We start from the raw sequence: 18,191 nt of genomic DNA, 5'->3' as shown, positions 1-18,191 counted from the left end.
ACTCTCCCAGTTCAATTCATGCTCTGCTGGTGCACAGTCAGCACTCCAGAAGCTGAGTCAGTGCCACCCAGGAGCTTGTAAACAAGCTGCTGTGACTTCAAGTGAGTTAGACCAGTCTCTAGCTCTACCCCTCCTTGAGGCTTGTCAGAAGGGCAGGATGGTGAAAGTGGGATGAGAATGGCCCCTAGCACCAACAAGAGACTGCAGTGCTGGCAGTGAGACTATTCCCTTCAGCACACGAAGTTGGCTGCTATGCTTTCAAGCTCCCAGGCCTCTGCAGTGAACTAAACTTAAGAATACAGCAGCAGCTGTGATACCACCAGCCCCACTCTGAAGATTCCTGAGTCGAGTTTCATCATTTCTGCATAGTAGACAGAGATTGTATCTATTGTCACTCAAGCTATAGATATTCAGCAACATAGTTTTCTTGGCTTTTGATCAATGTGTGAATTAGCTGTTTTTATTGGCATAGGTCTGTCATGCCTCTCTGGTCACTTACTCTGTTCCAGCAGAGGATACGTTATTGCTCTCTATTCAAATGTGGTAAACAACTGTGTCATGTCCTCTCCTCCTCGACTTGGGTTCTGCGAGTGGTGCTAAATGTCAATCTGGTTGTGCCTCTTGAATTTAGGTAGAGGTCAGTACTTGACAGTTTTGTTTTAATTAGCCTTGGCACCAGTTATCCCAGCAGCAAAAACTGTCAGAGCTGCGTCTGTCATCTCATTGTTTCTTTTCTTTTTCTTTTAATGTTTTTTAAACATCGTTTCCCTAAATAAAATTTGCTTTTGTTCTCTCAAGGCTGAGTGGCTGGCAGACTTCTCCCAGCCTCAATCATTAGCTACATGGCCTCATGTTGAGTTTTGAGCTCTAGCTCCATCAGATACCCTAAATTTATCGCCACGGTTTTGTTCTGAAGTTATCTTAGTCCCTTTGCTGGCTAGTACCGCAGTGACTGCATCGCCACTGTTCCAATCTGTTGAGAAGTCTTCCCAGAGCTTACCAGGACTAATTTACAGCAAACAGTAAATAAAACGCTCTTTTGAGATTATTTTGGTAGACACTTCGACATGAGTCACATTTTTTACCTCCAAATTAAATAAACTCCTCAGGGCAGGAAGAGTCCTTACTCTATGGTTAAGTAGCACCCAGCACAAAGGGCTTCTACTCCTGAGTAGGGCGTCTAGCTGCTGTTTTAATACAAATAATAAAGTTTGGCCCCAAATAAAATAGGTTGTAAATTCAAGAAGTCCCCAGAATGGTACCTGTACCATTCAGTAGAGATTATTAGCCTGATCCCATGACATATGGGTAAATGAAAATCAGGCCTACAGCTCACTGTTCTTATTTCACAGCTAAGACTATTTTAGCTATGAGCAACGCAGCTTTCTCCCTCATCCTGCTGCACCTTCATGCTGGTTGCTATTCTAGTGGAACTGCAGAAGTCAGCAAGTTAATCTCTTAATATTTTTCAATCTGCCGAGTAAACTTCCCATTTAAAAGGGTAAGGAATGAAAAAAAGATCTCAGAAAAGAATGCCTTTTTATGGCCTTGTTTCCTCCCATTTTTTACCCCTCCTCCAACTCATAACACCCTAGCAGCAGCCAGCAGTAATCTGTAACACAGGGGAAAGCTATGTAAATGGGCGCTTGTTTACACACTTCAGAAAACATTTAGCTTAATTTTTGCTTAAGGTCAGTTTCTCCTTAACCCAATGCCTGGGGCGTGGGAGTCAGGATAGTTAGCAGCAAACTCCATCTCCCTCTTGTATGTTACATAAAACTTCAGAGCAAAGATCATCAAAGTACTGTAGCACCATTTCAGACAGTACCCATACCACAGGAGAATGTAAAACAATTCCTCCCTTATGGATTTGGAGGTCCTGGTGGCTGAACATGAGGTAATGCAATTCTAGGATGCATAAAGAGGATAAAAAGGAATGTCAAGTAGGAGTAGAGAGGATATTTTCTTCAATATTTGGCACTAGTGCAACCACTACTATAATACTGGTTTCAGAGTAGCAGCAGTGTTAGTCTGTATCCGCAAAAAGAAAAGGAGGACTTGTGGCACCTTAGAGACTAACAAATTTATTTGAGCATAAGCTTTCATGAGCTACAGCTCACTTCATCAGATGCATTCAGTGGAATACTCTAATACTGTGTCCAGTTCTGGTGCCCACAATTCAATAAGGATGTTGCTAAATTGGAGAGGGTTCAGAAAAAGCCAAGAGAATGGTTAAAGGATTAGACTACATGCCTTATAGAGATAGATTGAGCTCTTTGAGTCTATATATCTTAATAAAGAGAAGGTCAAGGAGTGACTTGATTACAGTCTGTAAGTACCTACACAGGGAACAAATATATAATAATGAACTCATTGATCCTAGCAGAGAAATGGTGGGGTGTTGATGCTAGACAAATTTAGACTGGAAATAAAGGTGTACTTTTTTTAAAGAGAGAGGATAATTAACTATTGGAACAATTTACCAAGCATCATGGTGGATTCTCCATCACTGCCTATTTTTAAATCAAGATTGGATGTTTTTCCAAAAGATGTGTCCTAGAAATTATTTCAGGGAAGTTCTATGACCTATGTTATACGGGAGGTCAGACTACATGATCACTCCTCTGGCCTTACAATCTATGACCAGATTTTTCCTTCTGAGAGTCAACCTCACACTTATGAAGAAGTATCCTTATGATACATATTTACAGGTAGTTATAAAACTGGAATTAAACATTTTGTATAGGTATTCCAATAAAAACAGCATAAAGGAGATAGAACTGTGTCTAGACAGGCTGGGAAACAACAACAGTGTAGAAAGTTTCTGAACCTGAAAATGCTGTTCTGTGAAAACAAGGTACATTCTCCCTAGTGCCTACAGCTATGTCTGCCTATGCTCAAAATAAGTTACAAGTTTTACCTATATACAAAATACTTCTATTTTCCTTAAAACATAGTATTTTCTAAACATACAACATATGAGATGAACTTGGAGTGTCATATTTTCAACCAAAAGAGTCGCCTGACCATTGAATTTGTTTTTAAAAAGTACAGCACATGTACCCCCTAACATGGAAGTGAATGGAGACAAGCGATGGGCAGAATAAATAAAGTTAAAGCAGGAATGAAGTTTAAATCTTTTAAGAGTTCCAGACTTCCAGCCAAAGAATACTCAGGAGGATATAGACATGTCTATTATCTCCAAAGGATTGAAGTCTACTGCAATGCACCAAAAAAACCAAACAAACAAAAAAAAAAACCCACAATGTTTTTACTTATATAAAGCTGTCCTCAATGACCCTTCCCTTGACATACCCCCAAAACACTGTAGAATTATTAGGGAAACTGATTTTTCAGAGGAAGCGGGGGTTGATTTTGTAGCTGAAGGACTGGAGTTGGGTAGCGACATTCAAATAGATTGAAATCCAAGCTGCAGCTCTTAGGGTAAATTTGTTTTAGAAATGGGTAAGTGATTTAGAAGCTTAAATCCCATTTTCAGAAGTGACTTCAGACACATTTTCAAAGATATTTAGGCACCTTGTGTGATTTTACAAAAGATCCTAAGTTCCTCACTCACTTAAGAGCTTTCGTAAATTCCACTAAGTATCTAGGCAGAAAGGTGCCTCAACACGAGCCCACGGACTTGGATTTTTTGAAAATTTTATCCCTCATATCCCACTTCCGGGGCTGAGAAAATTGCAAGTCAGATTTCAACTTATTGTGATGTCTATCCCACTCCAGTCCACCAGAAAAAACAGGCAAATCAACCCCCTGACATTACTGGTGTAAGAAAAGAAGCAGGAAAAAAATTCTGAGGCCCTCTCCGTACATCACAAAATACCAATGAAGAGCACAAAGGCAACTGATCTACTCTTTTCAGTTCACCTTCAAGAGAATGTTCTCCCTTGAGCTGTCAATGTACATCAATTCAGCAATATTAAAGGAATGAGGTTGGGATTTTTAAGGGATTTCTAAGGCAGAGAGAGGTTCCCAAATCTCACTGAAAGTCAATGGGAGTTGCGCACATAACTCCCTTTGGCTCCTTTGAAAAGCTCAGCCCAAGAGAACACTGTCAGGTAGCTCTGGTCCACCTCATCCCTGTAAACATCCTTTTTACAACAACTTTGTAATTTGCTAGTGCAGGTCTCTGATCAACACAGAGAGAAGACATCCTTTTCAAGCTCATGCTGGCTTCTTTCTATTTTGGTTATATTTGGAGCACAACTTAGTGTCCCCTGTGAAGCTCCTGTTCAACAAAATACACTGTATGCATCCATTTTTAAAGAAAATATTTTATTACATCGTGGAAAAAAAGCATAATCATCCAGATTCATATTGTTTAAAAAAACTGAACATTTGTTTTAGACAGCATGTCGGTATATTCTGTTCCACACAGGAATGATAAGAAGTCTACATCATTACTAGATATTGCACAGTCTGAAAGAAACGAAAACAAAAATCACATGATCTTGGGAACCATCTCACATTATGAAAAACCTACTAAGAAACATAAAAACAAACAAACAAACAAACAAAAACACCCTTTGTTTCTACAGTAGCTTTAAGTTTATAATTCTTGGAATGACCATATTTCACTGAAGACCACCTCAGTGACAGGAAGCTTCATTTCAGCAATCCCTTGTGCAAATAAGATTAATAATAATAAAAAACGCAGTTAGTCTTTTGATATCACATGGGCAGCAATAACCACATATTTGTTAAATTCCTGCCTGAAAAAAAAAGGGGGGATTAGGCCATAAGTTTTGCCTGCAACTCCATCTCTGCTGCCCTTTTCAATGCAACATCCACCAGAAGCTGAAATCCACTAAAATCTTGGTTGAGGTCTGGTGGGGTAGGAGGAGGAGTGTTGAAAAGGCCACTTTGTGCATTTGTACTAGGTCCCAGCTTAGAAGCATCCTCGTGGTATGCAAGAGAGTTGTCTGTTAATCTGCTAGCTGATGTCTGCTGCAAGTCGGTGGTTGGGCCTACACCAGCTGGCTGGCACAAAAGGAAAGGGGCATCTTTCAATGCAGTTACAGTGGTATGGCAAATCACTGAAGGTCGAGCCAAAACAGATGCTGGGGAAGAAGGTTTAGAAGAGACAGCCTTGTTTAGTCCTGTGGTACCAGAAAGAAATGAATTCTCTTCTAACAGTGGAATGTAGTTTTTTGTGCCTGTGGAAGACTCCACTGGGTTGCCTTCAGAAATCTTGGTCCCTCTTCGTGAGATGGTGAATTGATTTGGATCCTTGCCATCCTTCCTCAGCATGTCAGGTAAAAGCCTGCGGCGTGCATTGATAAACCAGTTGCAGACCTGGGAACATAATGATATTTTAATTTCTACCTTCATTCACTTCTGCACTACATGCCAGTAGAGTCTTTCAGTTAGATTAATGAATCCCTTCAAGCAGTTTCCTTAACTCTACAACAAAAGAGACTGATAGACAAGTTCTGACACATCTAGTAAAAACCTCTCTCTTCTTTCTTCTTCTACCCCCTACTCCTCTCTCCCTTGCAAAAAAAAAAAAAAAAGACTGCTAGTGAAAAGTTTAGCTTTTAACTCTGAACATATATTAACCTATTACCTATTGTTCTCTGCATTTAGGTTAATTAACAACAGGAAAACTTTTTCTCTATTAAAAGAGCCACTCCTCCCACAAACAGTTACTGATTTTTCCTGCTCAACTGACTGTGTCAACAGACATAACATGAATTACCTCATTGAAATGCATCCTTGTTTAAATATCAAACCAGTTTCCTGGGCAATAACAGATGAGTTAATGTCCTTTTTTTTTTTTAAGTACTTCTATATAAAGTAGTTTTTCCTCACAGTGTTATATTAAAGAAATTTTTACTTAACTAATTGCAACATTTATATCAAAATACTGCTCTATAAAAGATAAAAAAAATAAAATTTACCACTAATAATACTTTGCAATCCTACCTGACCTTCCATCCAAAGATATTAAAATGCACAAACATTCATGCACTAAGGGCTTGTCTACACTATCACTTTTGTTGGTATAACTTATGTCACTCAGGGCTGTGAAAAAACACCCCCGAGTGACGTAAGTTACACCAACAGAAACACCGGTGTGGACAGCGCTCTCTTGACAGGAGACAGGCTACATTAACGATTTTACAGTGGTGCAACTGCATCAGTACAGTTGTGCCACTGTAAACTTGCTAATGTAGACAAGCCCTAAAGTCTCTCAGCTTTCCTATGAGGTTATACCCATATTACAATGGAGGAAAGAGACGCACAGAAAGGCTAAGTGAAATGCCCAGAGTGACATATGTTTCAGTGGCAGAATAGAACCCAAATTTCCTAACTCACCATTCCCAAATAAGGGCTTCATCCTAATATTCATGCATATGAATAGCTTTACCCATGTGAATTGTCCCACTGACTTTATGAGTCATGAAGACTCATATAAATAAAAATTACATATACTCAAGTGTAGGATTAGGCCCAAAGTCACCATTTTAATAGTGTAAAGAAAATTATACTGCTAATACATGTGCTTATCACCCTGATCACTTTGCTTATATGCAAAGTGTCTTTTAGACCCTAATCCTACAAAGACTAATGCACATGCTTAACTTTATGCACTGTCTGTAGACCCACTGAAGTCACTTTAGTCACAATGTGCAAAATTAAGCATGTGCATAAGACAATACAGTATCAGGGACATCACCTGTAAGCTTGTGTTCATACACTACCTAGAACAACAGGGTCCTAATCCTTGTCAATGCCTTTGGGTGCTACCACAACACAAACAGTAACATATAAAGAAAATGACATCTGTAATATGAACACTTTTTAGAGAGACTAGAGAGTGGGTAACTTCAGAAGTGAAAACAAAGGCTCATTTTTATTTTAATTGGAGCTTTTAAAAATACCTGTAGTGTAGAAAGGTGTGTTTGTCGGGACAATAGTGCTTTTTCTTGCTCTGATGGATAGGCATTGTATCGGTGCTCATACAGCCAGTCCCGAAGAATCTGCACTGACTCCTTGGGCAGGTTACCACGTCTCCTCCGTTTGCCTGAGGCAGTGGAAGAGGAAAGATCCAGTGGGACATCCATGGTGTCATCATCCTCCGTCTCACTACCAGATATTGCAGCTACACCTACAGTAATAAAAAGGTAAGACTAGTCACTTCAATACACTTCTTATTTGCAGCATTTTTCACTTCAACACTTCTCTCTCTCTCTCTCTCTCTCTCTCTCTCTCTCTCTTATGAAGCATTAACAAGTGGACAATTCCTTGCCAGTTCAGATGTTGTGTGCCTTTATTGTGAGTCAAATCAGGCCTCATGTTTAGAGGATGTATACTGTAACAAAAGTAGCACCAACTACCTATTCCTAGGGGACACTTCTCCACACAACCTCATTTATTGGTTCCCTTAGCAACCTTTTATTTGGTCATATGCAGTAAGTAACTTCCATCTGATGCCAATATCATGCCAAATGTTAGTCAGCAAAGGGTGCTACTGGGGTATGCCTCCAACAATCTTTTTTCTTCAAGGCTGTTTCATGGCTAGGCAAAAAGCCAATAGAAAAGAATTTCAAAACATACACCCAACCTAAACCTTGGCTGTATTGAATTACAATTTAACATGCTGGTGCGTCTCCTTCTGATTAAGGATAGCTTTATAGGTTTAAAATGTTAACAATGCTTTCCAGAATTATTAATAAAAATGAATGGCACAGGAAAAGAACAGAAAGCAAGTTATGGCTGGTTCTTCTGAAGTGACACAAAATTCACTCACTGAGGAAAAAGTGTACAGCAAGGTAACAGTAAGTGCCTAAATAGTGTCACACGATAGTATAGAGTTGCTATCATTTATTTTTCTGGAGAACATGCCACACTTCAACTTTGCCCTAATTACCTATGCTTTGAACCTTATAGTTTTCCCTCACACTTCAAGTAGTGTACTTATTCAGATTTTGACATACGTTTACTGCAAGGACTCTAGATTTACAGTTTTATTGCACATTTTTCTCCCATAGAGAAGGAATTTATTTCAATATCTCATTTAGTCTCTGTCTTCTATAATTAATTCAGTAAACCATATTACTAATAATTTGGAACTACAATATGTGAACAATCCAATACTTCATATTCTGTGGCTGAACAACAGGCTGCAATTCTGCTCTTTTAGTCAAGTGTACAGTGTGACTGAGGAAACAAAACAAATAGCATTGAAATCCACAAAGGAAACTTTGCTTTGGCTTTAAGTACTTTAATCCAACCAGAAATTTTAGGAATCTTACAAACCATATATAAATCTAAATCACAGATACCATTAGATTCAGTTAGCACAGTTCAGAAGTTTTTTTGATTCACAGTAGGTTTGCTTTCAAAAGCATTTTCTAGAAATGGCAAAAGGAAAATGAGGCCCTAAATCACTTAAGTTAGTTTGAACATCCATTTCATTTAAAAAAGAAAAGAAACTTTCACTTTTATAATAGCAAGCAAAGTTAAACACCAGGCACAAAGGCTTCATATGGGCAGCTGTCCAAATTTCAAAACTAATACTTAAACTAGAAAAAAAAATCAGTTCTATTAAAATGGAAGCTATGCCTGTGAAAAAATACAACTATGAAACTCTACATTTATGTTCATATTTAAAGATTTAATGGGAATTGATGTCAGACCCAAAAGAAAGAACACTAATTGTGAGTTTTTGCATAGGAGTTTCACAGATACCTATGAAATGCAAAAATGCGGTGTGACAGAGTTGAGCATTTGAAGTTTTTCCTTATCTCTAGTCATGAGCAAATCACAGTATTCCTGAATTTGTCATTTGCAATTATTCAGATTTATCCAGAGAATTTTTTTGTTAATACTCTGTGAATATTCACAATTCAGTCTGTGGTGGTTACTTAAGTAACTTGTGGGGTAATGTTTCTGTTTCCTGGCTGGATGATTTATGTAACTAACCAACATTCTGAACATTACAATTGAATATACAATTTGCCCTATGATGCTTAGTTACATAAGTTATCCAGTCAGGGAACAAAAACAATGACAGGCAATTTAAATAACCAACTCACGGTAAATTCTGAATTGTATATTTGATTTAGTTCTCAGTGCATGTATATGGTATTTTCAAGGGGTGGAAATCTATCATATATCATCTAATAGCTTCACATTAAAATATTACTTTGCTTGAAAAGTAAGTTATAATGGCTCGACACAGCAGTTCACTAACTGTAAAGTAGACATATGACTAGCTAAAACTAGTTTACAGAATTCAGAGAAAGGTATAGCACAATTCCATGACTTGAATGTTGAAGTTACACAAATTCAGACTGGAAATAAGGCATTTTAAAATGTTTAACAGTGAGAATATTAACCATTGGTGCAATTTACCAAGGGTTGTGGTGGATTTTCCATCCCCTGACAATTTTTCAATCAAGATTGGATGCTTTTCTAAAAGATCTGCTCTAGGAATTATTTTGGGGAAGTTTTATGGCCTGTGCTATACAGAAGGTATGAATAGATAATCATAATAGTCTCTTTTGGCCTTGGAATCTATGAATTTACCTAATGTTCCAAACATTGCTGTCTTTGCTTGTGGCAGATTAAAAATGTTGCTGCACTGATTTTTTTAAGAGGATAATAAAACATTAGACTACAGAGCCACTTATCAAAACAAGAGACCTTGGGAGACAGGAAAAGACAATAGTGAAAAGCAGAAATGACGGAGCTGAGGGCACAGCTATGGTGCAAAGTAGGAACCAAGGAGTTGCAGTCGGTGTGCCTACTCACAAGAGTAAATTTACATTCATAAGTGCAGTTATATAAAAATCATTTGAGATTAAACTCTCAAGGTTAAGTAAACATTCCATGCAAAGCTTCTTTTAAGACCGGAGCTCTGCTTTGATAACAAAGATTTAGGTTTGGAACCGTTGTTCTTTACCTGCTGCTAAAATTTGACGAAGATTTACCCAAAAAACCAACCACCAAAAATATTTGTTGCAAATGCAATCTTTCTGAGATCACATTTCTTTTTTTAAAAAAGAAATAAAATAAAGTTGCCCTTCAAACAACTGTAAGTTTCCTAACTGTAAGGCAGTAATGAAAAAAGATATGAAACAACACTGAAGTCTGCCCTTTGAGCTGCTTCCTTAGTGTGCCGTGTTCCCTCAATTTTATGACACAAAACAGGTTTTGGTTAAACAGGAACAAACGGCATTGCAGCTTCTCATTGAAATGAGCTCATTTAAATAAAAGAGCCCCAGATCTCTGAACCTTTAACAAACATCTCCAACGGCATGTGCAGAAGCTGCAGCAACAGGAAGTTAAGGCTGTAGATCTCATACAACATCAGCTGATACTCTACAGAAGCAGAAGCCCACGTTGTTGCTGTCAAACCTCTGTTTTCATTAGAACATTCACACTGATTGCAACTCAGCTTTGTTTTTCCTTCTTGTTAGTAATCAGACTATATGCTTTTGGTTTCCTCTTTAGCAGGGCACAGTTGAAAGGCTTCCCATCTAAGCTCCATGTCTGGACCATTTACTGTTATTTACACCCCAGAATAAGAGCTTGTCTACATGCAGAATACCTCCATTTTATTTTTAAGTTGTGAATTTTAAACTGATTCTGTTATACTGGTATAAAAGGCTTTGTGGACACTTATTTCTGTTTAAATCAGGCTTTTACAAGTTAACTTCAGTTGATTATATGTTTAAACTAAAATAAGCCCCTCTTAAACTGATGCAAGAATGTCTACAGAGTGTTTTGCACTACTTAAACTGAACTGGTGCACTGTATGTAAACAGGGCCTAAGAAGTGACCCTGGCTCTAATTCTATAAGCTTTACTCAGATAAGCAATCCTTATTCATACAAAAATAGTTTCACTGATTTCAGTGAGGACTATTCCTAAAGGTTGTAGGATCAGCAGGCCCCCTCTCTTTTATATAATGTGAATTGATTTACCTGCACCCAGCTTCTAGTCTTGCAGCATATAGAGAATTTAACATACTGTGTTGCATCACATCACAGGCCAAAGAGTTCCTAGGTCCCTTTCTTGTTCACTGCTAGGGAGATCATGCCTTGAACATTGCATAAAATTCTGAGCACCTCAATATCTGGATGATACTAAATAACAGGAAAGAATTCAGTTAAAGCTTCCTGGTTTAAAGGCCTGGGGGCATAAATCTGATGAGGAAAAAAAATTATGTGCATACTTTTTCAAAATGATAACTAAAGTTGATATGGAAAAAACTATCAGTACTTATAAGGTATGAACACCAAGAAGGAGAAAGACTTGTTTGGGATGAACTGGGGCCTTAACTAGGAGAAATGGAATGAAGTTAAAAAAATTAAAATTTAGGCTGAATAGCAGTAAAAATATCCTCTTGTATTATGGCAGAGCTTCACAAGAGAACTGGTAGAAACCAATTGTTTGAATCACTTGAAACTGAACAAGTATACTACAAGGCACAGTCTCCTTTTGGAGAAGGAATAGATTAAATCAGCTCATGGATAATCTAGCTCAATTTTTATGTTTCTGTGAATTTCTTTGGTTGGGTTTTACATGTATATATCTAGATATTATTTCCAATCTAAAAAGCCCCCAATCTTCCTGTAATTGACTTCACTAGGACTACACATGCATAATCTTCAACAGGGCTATATCTTTGCAGGACTGGAGACTACAATAGCTAACTAGCAAGCGTAGCCTATAGGGCTAGCCTGCCTGCTAATATATTTTTTCTTATGGGTTTGATTATTTGTTTTATAATAGGATTATAAATTTGTATTAAGAGTATTTCTGGCTGTAATGCAAGGAACCTACAGGCCACATCCTGTATGCTGAGCTAATACAAGTTAGCATACATATGCTTGAGACTGTTAGCCTAGATAAGTGATGATGAGCTAAAACAAAATATATGCATGTATGTTTGTGACCTTTAATACAGATGGTTAAAAGCAAGCTAGTATCGGTAGGGGCTACCTAACTTCATATAGTCTTTAGACTTAACAGGTAAACCACAAAGAACATGGAAATAACTGGCTAGGCCAGATATAACAGATAGTATGAATATGTCATTAATATGTACAAACATACCAGCCTATAGAGTAAGTGTACCCTGATATTTTTTATTATTTAAGAAATAAACTTTTGCCATCCACGGAAGAGGTTTCAGGGATTTAACTTAAGATATATACCAATTTGGAAAGGAACTTTAGTTAAAAGTTTGTGAATTTTTTTTTTAAATCAGGTTAAATAATATTGATAATTAACCAGATCAGACACAGGAGCTATGGGGATGTGTAAGGGAATTTTACATAGCAGAAAATTAGAAAAGTTTTCCTTTTTCTTTAAATGTGATTTTACAAGTGGAAGAACCAGTTTTCTTTCCTCTGAGTTGCTTGAGCTTTACTGGTTTCACAGAGTAGGCAAACTTGGCTGTAACTATAGAAAACAAATTTTAATTTTTTTTTAGACTACAAGAAAGAAATCTGAAATCAGGTCATGCTCTGCAATTTGAGTATCAAAGTACAGGCCAAAAAAGCAAACGGCAAGCCCAACCTTCAATTAAAAAAAACTCTACAAAAAATCATTGTCCTAACTTCTTTGAAAAGTTTCCATGGTTCTGTGAGTTTCTTCTCACGTCCTAATTTCTGCCACATAAACTCTAAACCAATGGTATTCTGTCTCAAAGGTTTGCCTTCCAACATGCCTGCCTTTCATTGTGTCAGTGCAGAACTCCCAAATCACAAGGCAGATTACACACTGAGAGAAATACACAGGCAGACATGGTAACCTCGTCAGCATTTTTCACACATATTTAGTTTGGAGGGAGATGACAATAAGAGTTGGAAGTGTGTGAAGTTGGTATTTAGACAATCAGTAGCTGCCCTCCGGGAGAGGAATCTGAACAATGGAAGCAGCAGCAGACAGGAAGCCAACTCATCACCACTACTGTGCAAACAGGGAGCACAGGAATGTTCTAAAAATAACTAGTCTAAATAATTCAGTAAAACCATATACCTCCAGTAACCGTAACAATCTGAACAAATCTACAAAAATGGGAAAATCTAGAGTCAAGGCTGTAACTGTCTCTAGGTACAGAGGGCTGGGCTTGGTATGCAACACGTGTTGTTATCTCAAATCACTCCAGTTAGGAGAACACTGAAATATTTGGCAGGGAGGGTGGGTTATATAAATACAAAGTTTCGGTTTGAACTCTGAATTCTTTGCTTTTTTGAGAGTGTAAACAGGACCCGCACTGACTGTTGTCTAAACTTTGCCTTTGCGGCTGAATTTCCTTTGTGTGTTTTGTTTTAAATCAGTATAGTCCAAGATTACTTATGAGAACTACAAACTATATTAGAGCACATCTTAAATTATACACCAAGAATTGAGAAGGTGCTTAATAGGTGTATATAAACACATACTCTGATGGCTCCAAGAACATTAACAATCAAGTAGATTTCTGTACTCTTGAACCACAAGAGCCTGTAGTAGGAAAAACACCACGGCTCTAGAGTAGTAAACATGCGCAGTGCTCCGTTTTAAACTCAGTATCTTGGATATTTTAAAGGTCTTTAAATAGAAAAAAATCATTAATCTACATGACTGATTAGCCACTTAAAAATGGGAAGAGGGGGAACTGACGAGGAAACAAACATCCGAAATGTTTTTTTTTAACAGCAGCCACGTTTTTAAAATGAAAAGGAGTACTTGTGGCACCTTGGAGACCAACAAATTTTTAAAATGTTTTCCAATTCTTCGCAGCCACGTTTTAGTTTTCAAAATACACAGAGGACTACAGATAGAAATATTGACAATCCCTTGATTATAAAATCTGTCCAAGTGGTAATTACGTAAGTAACACCAATGAAAAGTTTTTCAAACGTCTTTTTTGCTGCTTCCCCACCACGTGGTGGGTAAGTTTTTAAATCACTTTACTTTTAGTCTTTTCTAAAAAAGAAAAAGAAAGAAAGAAAGGAAAGTCTTTGATCAAAAGGCTGGAGATAAATTTGCAGATCGATTAAAAAAACCCTCACTTTAAATTCTCCTATAGCCCCCCGCTTTTGTCCCCTTTCCCCACGCTAACTCGCAAACAAAGAGCTCCTGCCACCCCATTGTTCAGACTGCATTGCTCAGAGAGTTGTATTTGGGTTGGGATTTGTTTTTTAAAGTTGTGAAAACAATTCCAGTCCCGTCCTTGGGGACCAGACTGGAGAAATGAGAGTGAGGACGAAAGAGGGAAGAAAAAGGCTGTTAAAAAAAAAGCGAAAATAAAACTTTGTTGGGGACAAAGCAGGCAGTTGACCAGGTTTTTGACAGGGAGCCAAGCAGCATGGAAAGAAAACAGAGTCCAAACATCCCCTCGTGTTTTGTCTGGAAACATTATCAACTGCCATTTCAGACATGAGCTCAACAAAGAGGAAAGGGACCAGCTCAGAAAGAAAAAAAAAAAGGGGGGGGGGGGAGAGAGTGAGAGAAGAAAACCGGTTCCACTTTATTTAATAAGCCAACTCAAACTGCAATGAAGTTTAAACCACACGCCTGTTATTTCCAAATGGCGAAAGCAACATGCTTTCCACTTTCCCATCCAGGTTTCCCAACAGCACGCCGAGGAATCAGATCACTCTGTCTCTCTCACACTCGCACGCACCCCTCCCTACCTTTTTTACTTTTCATCGTGGTCTCGAGCAGCGGGCCGCACCAGCTGGCAAGGCTTGCTACACAACGGGCACCGCACGCACAAATCAAGCTGCCTTTTCTCGCGTGCGGAGCAATCCCCGCTTTGCAACTTGGAAGGCGGGCAGAGGGCTCCCTTCCCAGCCGTGGCTGCTAACCAGGGCGCTTCAATGGGCTATGTGTTGTGTCACCGCCAGCTGACAGCTTCCTTCTGCCTGGGATGTTTGGTCCGGATTTAGTGCTTTCCCTCCTCTTCTTTCTTTGTTCTCCCCCCCCCCCCCCCCCCGGTGCTGGGCCCCAGCTTGTCAACGTGAGAAAAGGCACCAGGGGGAAAGGTACCCTCCCCGCCCACCTTTCAGCGATGAGTAAGTGAGAGAGTAACTGAGAGCAATAGCCGCTTTGCCTCCTCCTCTCTGGCTGCGGAGACGGTTGTCAGCGGAGGGGAGGGAGAGAGGGAGTCTCTCTCTCTCACACACACACACACACACACACCAGAGCGTGTGATGTGACAGTGCAGGGCAGAGCCTCTGCGCCTCCTGGTTCCTGCCTTTCTTCCCAGCCAGGCGTTTGATCATTAAACTGGGAAGGGAGAGGGGGAGGAGAGATTTTGACAGCTGCCCCTGACTTAGCCTCCTCCTGTTGCTGCCGGATGAGCCACCCACTCCTTAGGGCGAAGAGAATGGAGAAGAAAGAAAAGCAGTGTAGAGCAAGAAAAGAGCGCTTAAAAGATTAGCCTAGCACTGAACCAGCCCTGCTCTTCCTCCCCACCCCCACGGACTAGTTTCAGACCAAAAAAGAGGGGGGGGGGGAAAAACCCCTCCCCCGAGAGGCTCTTTTGCTCCTTCTTCTGCTCGGGGGTCGTTATGGCTGGAGCCGCCTTGATGCTGATGGGCCTGCAGGGCAGTTTCGAAATTGCGGGCCCGCCGGAGCCCGAGACACACTGTCATTCTCACATGCTTTCCAACTTCTCAATCACGGGGCGCGCCGCAGCGTGGCGTGCTCTGCTTCAGCGCGCTGCAGTTCGCTCGACCCAGCCAGCCCCCAGCGGCGGCTGCCTTTACTGGAAGCGGGGCGACGCGGCTTTAGGAGCTCGTCCGGTAAATAATCCAGACCCTTGGCCCACAGGCATTTGGTGGCCTGGGGGTCGTTCCTCCCTCTCCTTCCCCCCCCAATCCAGCCCTACTGTTTTTTGAGGCGCAAACACAACACAAAAAGTCCCCCCTTCGTTCGGGTTGGTCAGGTCCACCCGTGTGAAAGAAGCTTCTCTCCCTGCTGGGGTTATTTTAAACCGGTTTTTAAAGGTGGGTTTTTGTTTTGTTTTCACTTTTTTGGGAGGGGGGGGGCGGGCTTTGCTGTGCGTTTCAACGAGACACGCTCGCTCGTGGCTTTTTAAAAAACAGCTCGACTCATGCCTCTGGAGTAATCACGTGGTTCAGCAACAGTTTATTTTGCTCGGAGTCTGACTCTGAGATGAGGCATGCTGGAATTGGAGCTAGCTGGTCCTGCAGGGCTCGATCCATTCCCCCACCGGGAACGGGGAAAGCAAACACCAAAGGTCTTGCCATTGACTGAAATGGGAGCTAGCTCCAGCTGGTCAAATAGCAAAGGCTGCTTTCCCGGAGGCCCTTTGTGCTCTTCCTTCAGGGTTCCAAAATTGGATTTTGTTTGATCAGGACAAATAAAAGTATTCACATAACACGTGTGAGACGAGGAATTCAGGAGGCTCTTCTCTGCTTGAATTTGAGCAGGGAAAGCAAGCAAGCCCCTGTCCACTCACTCTCAACACCGTGTAACAGTGTTTGAATTAAGGAAGGAGAGTTCCTCATGGTTTAGGTTGTAAAAGTAAATCTGGTTTTAAATTTCACAAAGAAACGGACCAGGAACCGTGGCTTTACTTTGGGTCCAGCAGCCTATAGTGCATATCTATATCTATATGCACAAAAGCCCATTCGGATCTGACGCAGAAAGGGAAGCAATAGTATTTTCTTAAATGCCCTCAAACACCTTGTAGCTGGTTTTCGATAGAGTAATTACCCTGCTATCGCTGAAGATAAAACAGCTGTGTCGTTCTGAATGAGGGCCATATGCGGAATGGGGAGGGTGGCTTTGGAGCAGTTTAAGTTAACAAGGCACTAGTGTTTGCTGCTGCCTTCTTAGTGGTTCTCTTTTATGTAACTTAGGGCAGTTTGGCACAGGGATTGGTAGCTCATATCCGGTGTGTCTGTATGAAAGCGATTGAGCAAGGAGTGAGTGGGGAAGGGCCTAGGGACAGCTAGACATCCTGACTCATAGAGGCTTAGGCCAGTGTGGTGAGAGTAGAGGAGGAGACAAGCCGCGCGGACTAGAGCATAGGTTCGGGAGGGAATGCTGTGCAGCTCCGTTGAAAGCAACAACAGAGCGGGTTACCTTTTGCAAAACCGAAATCAGAAAAGGAGCACTTGTGGCACCTTAGAGACTAACGCATTTATTTGAGCATAAGCTTTTGTGAGCTACAGCTCACTTCATCAGATGTATGTAGTGAGCTGTAGCTCACAAAAGCTTATGTTCAAATAAATGTGTTAGTCTCTAAGGTGCCACAAGTGCTTCTTTTCTTTTTCTGGATACAGACTAACACAGCTGCTACTCAAAACTTTCCTGGTGTTACTAGATGGGTTGGGCAGCTCCAGCTGGGGGTGGGGGGAGGGAATGTAGCTCCTTTTCCAACCAGCTGTGTAGATTTTTAAGCTTTTTTTTGTCACAGGGAGTGGGTGGGTGGCTTAAAAAAATACTAATTGACTAATTCTGTGGTTCAGGTGAGGGAGGTATAAGCGTGTAGCTAAAGTTCAAGATGCTTTATAAGTGTTCATGCCTTAGTTAGTTATCCCTCTCTAAGAGCTTGAAAGAAAGAGAACCAGTCAAGGGTTGGTATTTTTAACTTTGAAATGAAATAACAGGGCTTCTGAGGCACTGGAGATGACTCATGGGATTTTTTTTTTGTTTGATGTTTTTCTGCTCCCAGCTGTGAGATTTGAGTTTACAACTGGGGTTTTGCACATCTTTTGCCACGTAATCCTAAAATATAATTAATGGGGTTTGCAGAGGTCTTCTGGGTCATCAACTCCTCTAGATATTTGTCTAGTTTTACAACAGGCTACATAAAAAGCACTAACAAAGTCAACTAAAATTTAATACAGACAATGATTTATTTATATTGCTCTATATGCTATATATATTGAAATGTAAGTACAATATTTATATTCCAATAGATTTATTTTTATAATTGTAGTAAAAATGAGAAAGTAAGCATTTTTTTCAGTAATAGTGTGCTGTGACACTCTTGTATTTTTATGTCGGATTTTTGTAAGCAAGTAGTATTTGAGTGAGGTGAAACTTGAGATATGCAAGACAAATTAGACTCCTCAAAGGGGTGTGGTAATTTGGAAAGGTTGAGAGCCCCTGCTTTAGAATATGTTCTAAAGCCAGGCCAGTTCTCACTCACTAGTTTCTTATTGGCTTTGCAATTACTAACATGTTAATAGT

The 18,191-nt window shown here is 40.0% G+C and overlaps 1 protein-coding gene across 1 annotated transcript; it reads right to left on the bottom strand.

The window, feature by feature from the left end:
* Positions 1 to 4,272: 4,272 nt before the first annotated feature.
* TGIF1 (TGFB induced factor homeobox 1) lies at positions 4,273 to 16,688 on the bottom strand. The gene is made up of 3 exons (XM_038388177.2): positions 14,657 to 16,688; positions 6,903 to 7,129; positions 4,273 to 5,313 (listed from the first exon to the last, which is right to left on the bottom strand). Exons 1-3 carry the CDS (start codon positions 14,670 to 14,672, stop codon positions 4,750 to 4,752), a joined length of 807 nt encoding a protein of 268 aa, XP_038244105.1. The 5' UTR covers positions 14,673 to 16,688; the 3' UTR covers positions 4,273 to 4,749.
* Positions 16,689 to 18,191: the final 1,503 nt, after the last annotated feature.

Source organism: Dermochelys coriacea, chromosome 2, assembly GCF_009764565.3.
Source record: "Dermochelys coriacea isolate rDerCor1 chromosome 2, rDerCor1.pri.v4, whole genome shotgun sequence".
NCBI classification, from domain to species: Eukaryota; Metazoa; Chordata; order Testudines; family Dermochelyidae; genus Dermochelys; species Dermochelys coriacea.
The sequence above is the reverse complement of the archived record's forward strand: the minus strand, read 5'-3'. Positions and strand labels throughout refer to the sequence as shown.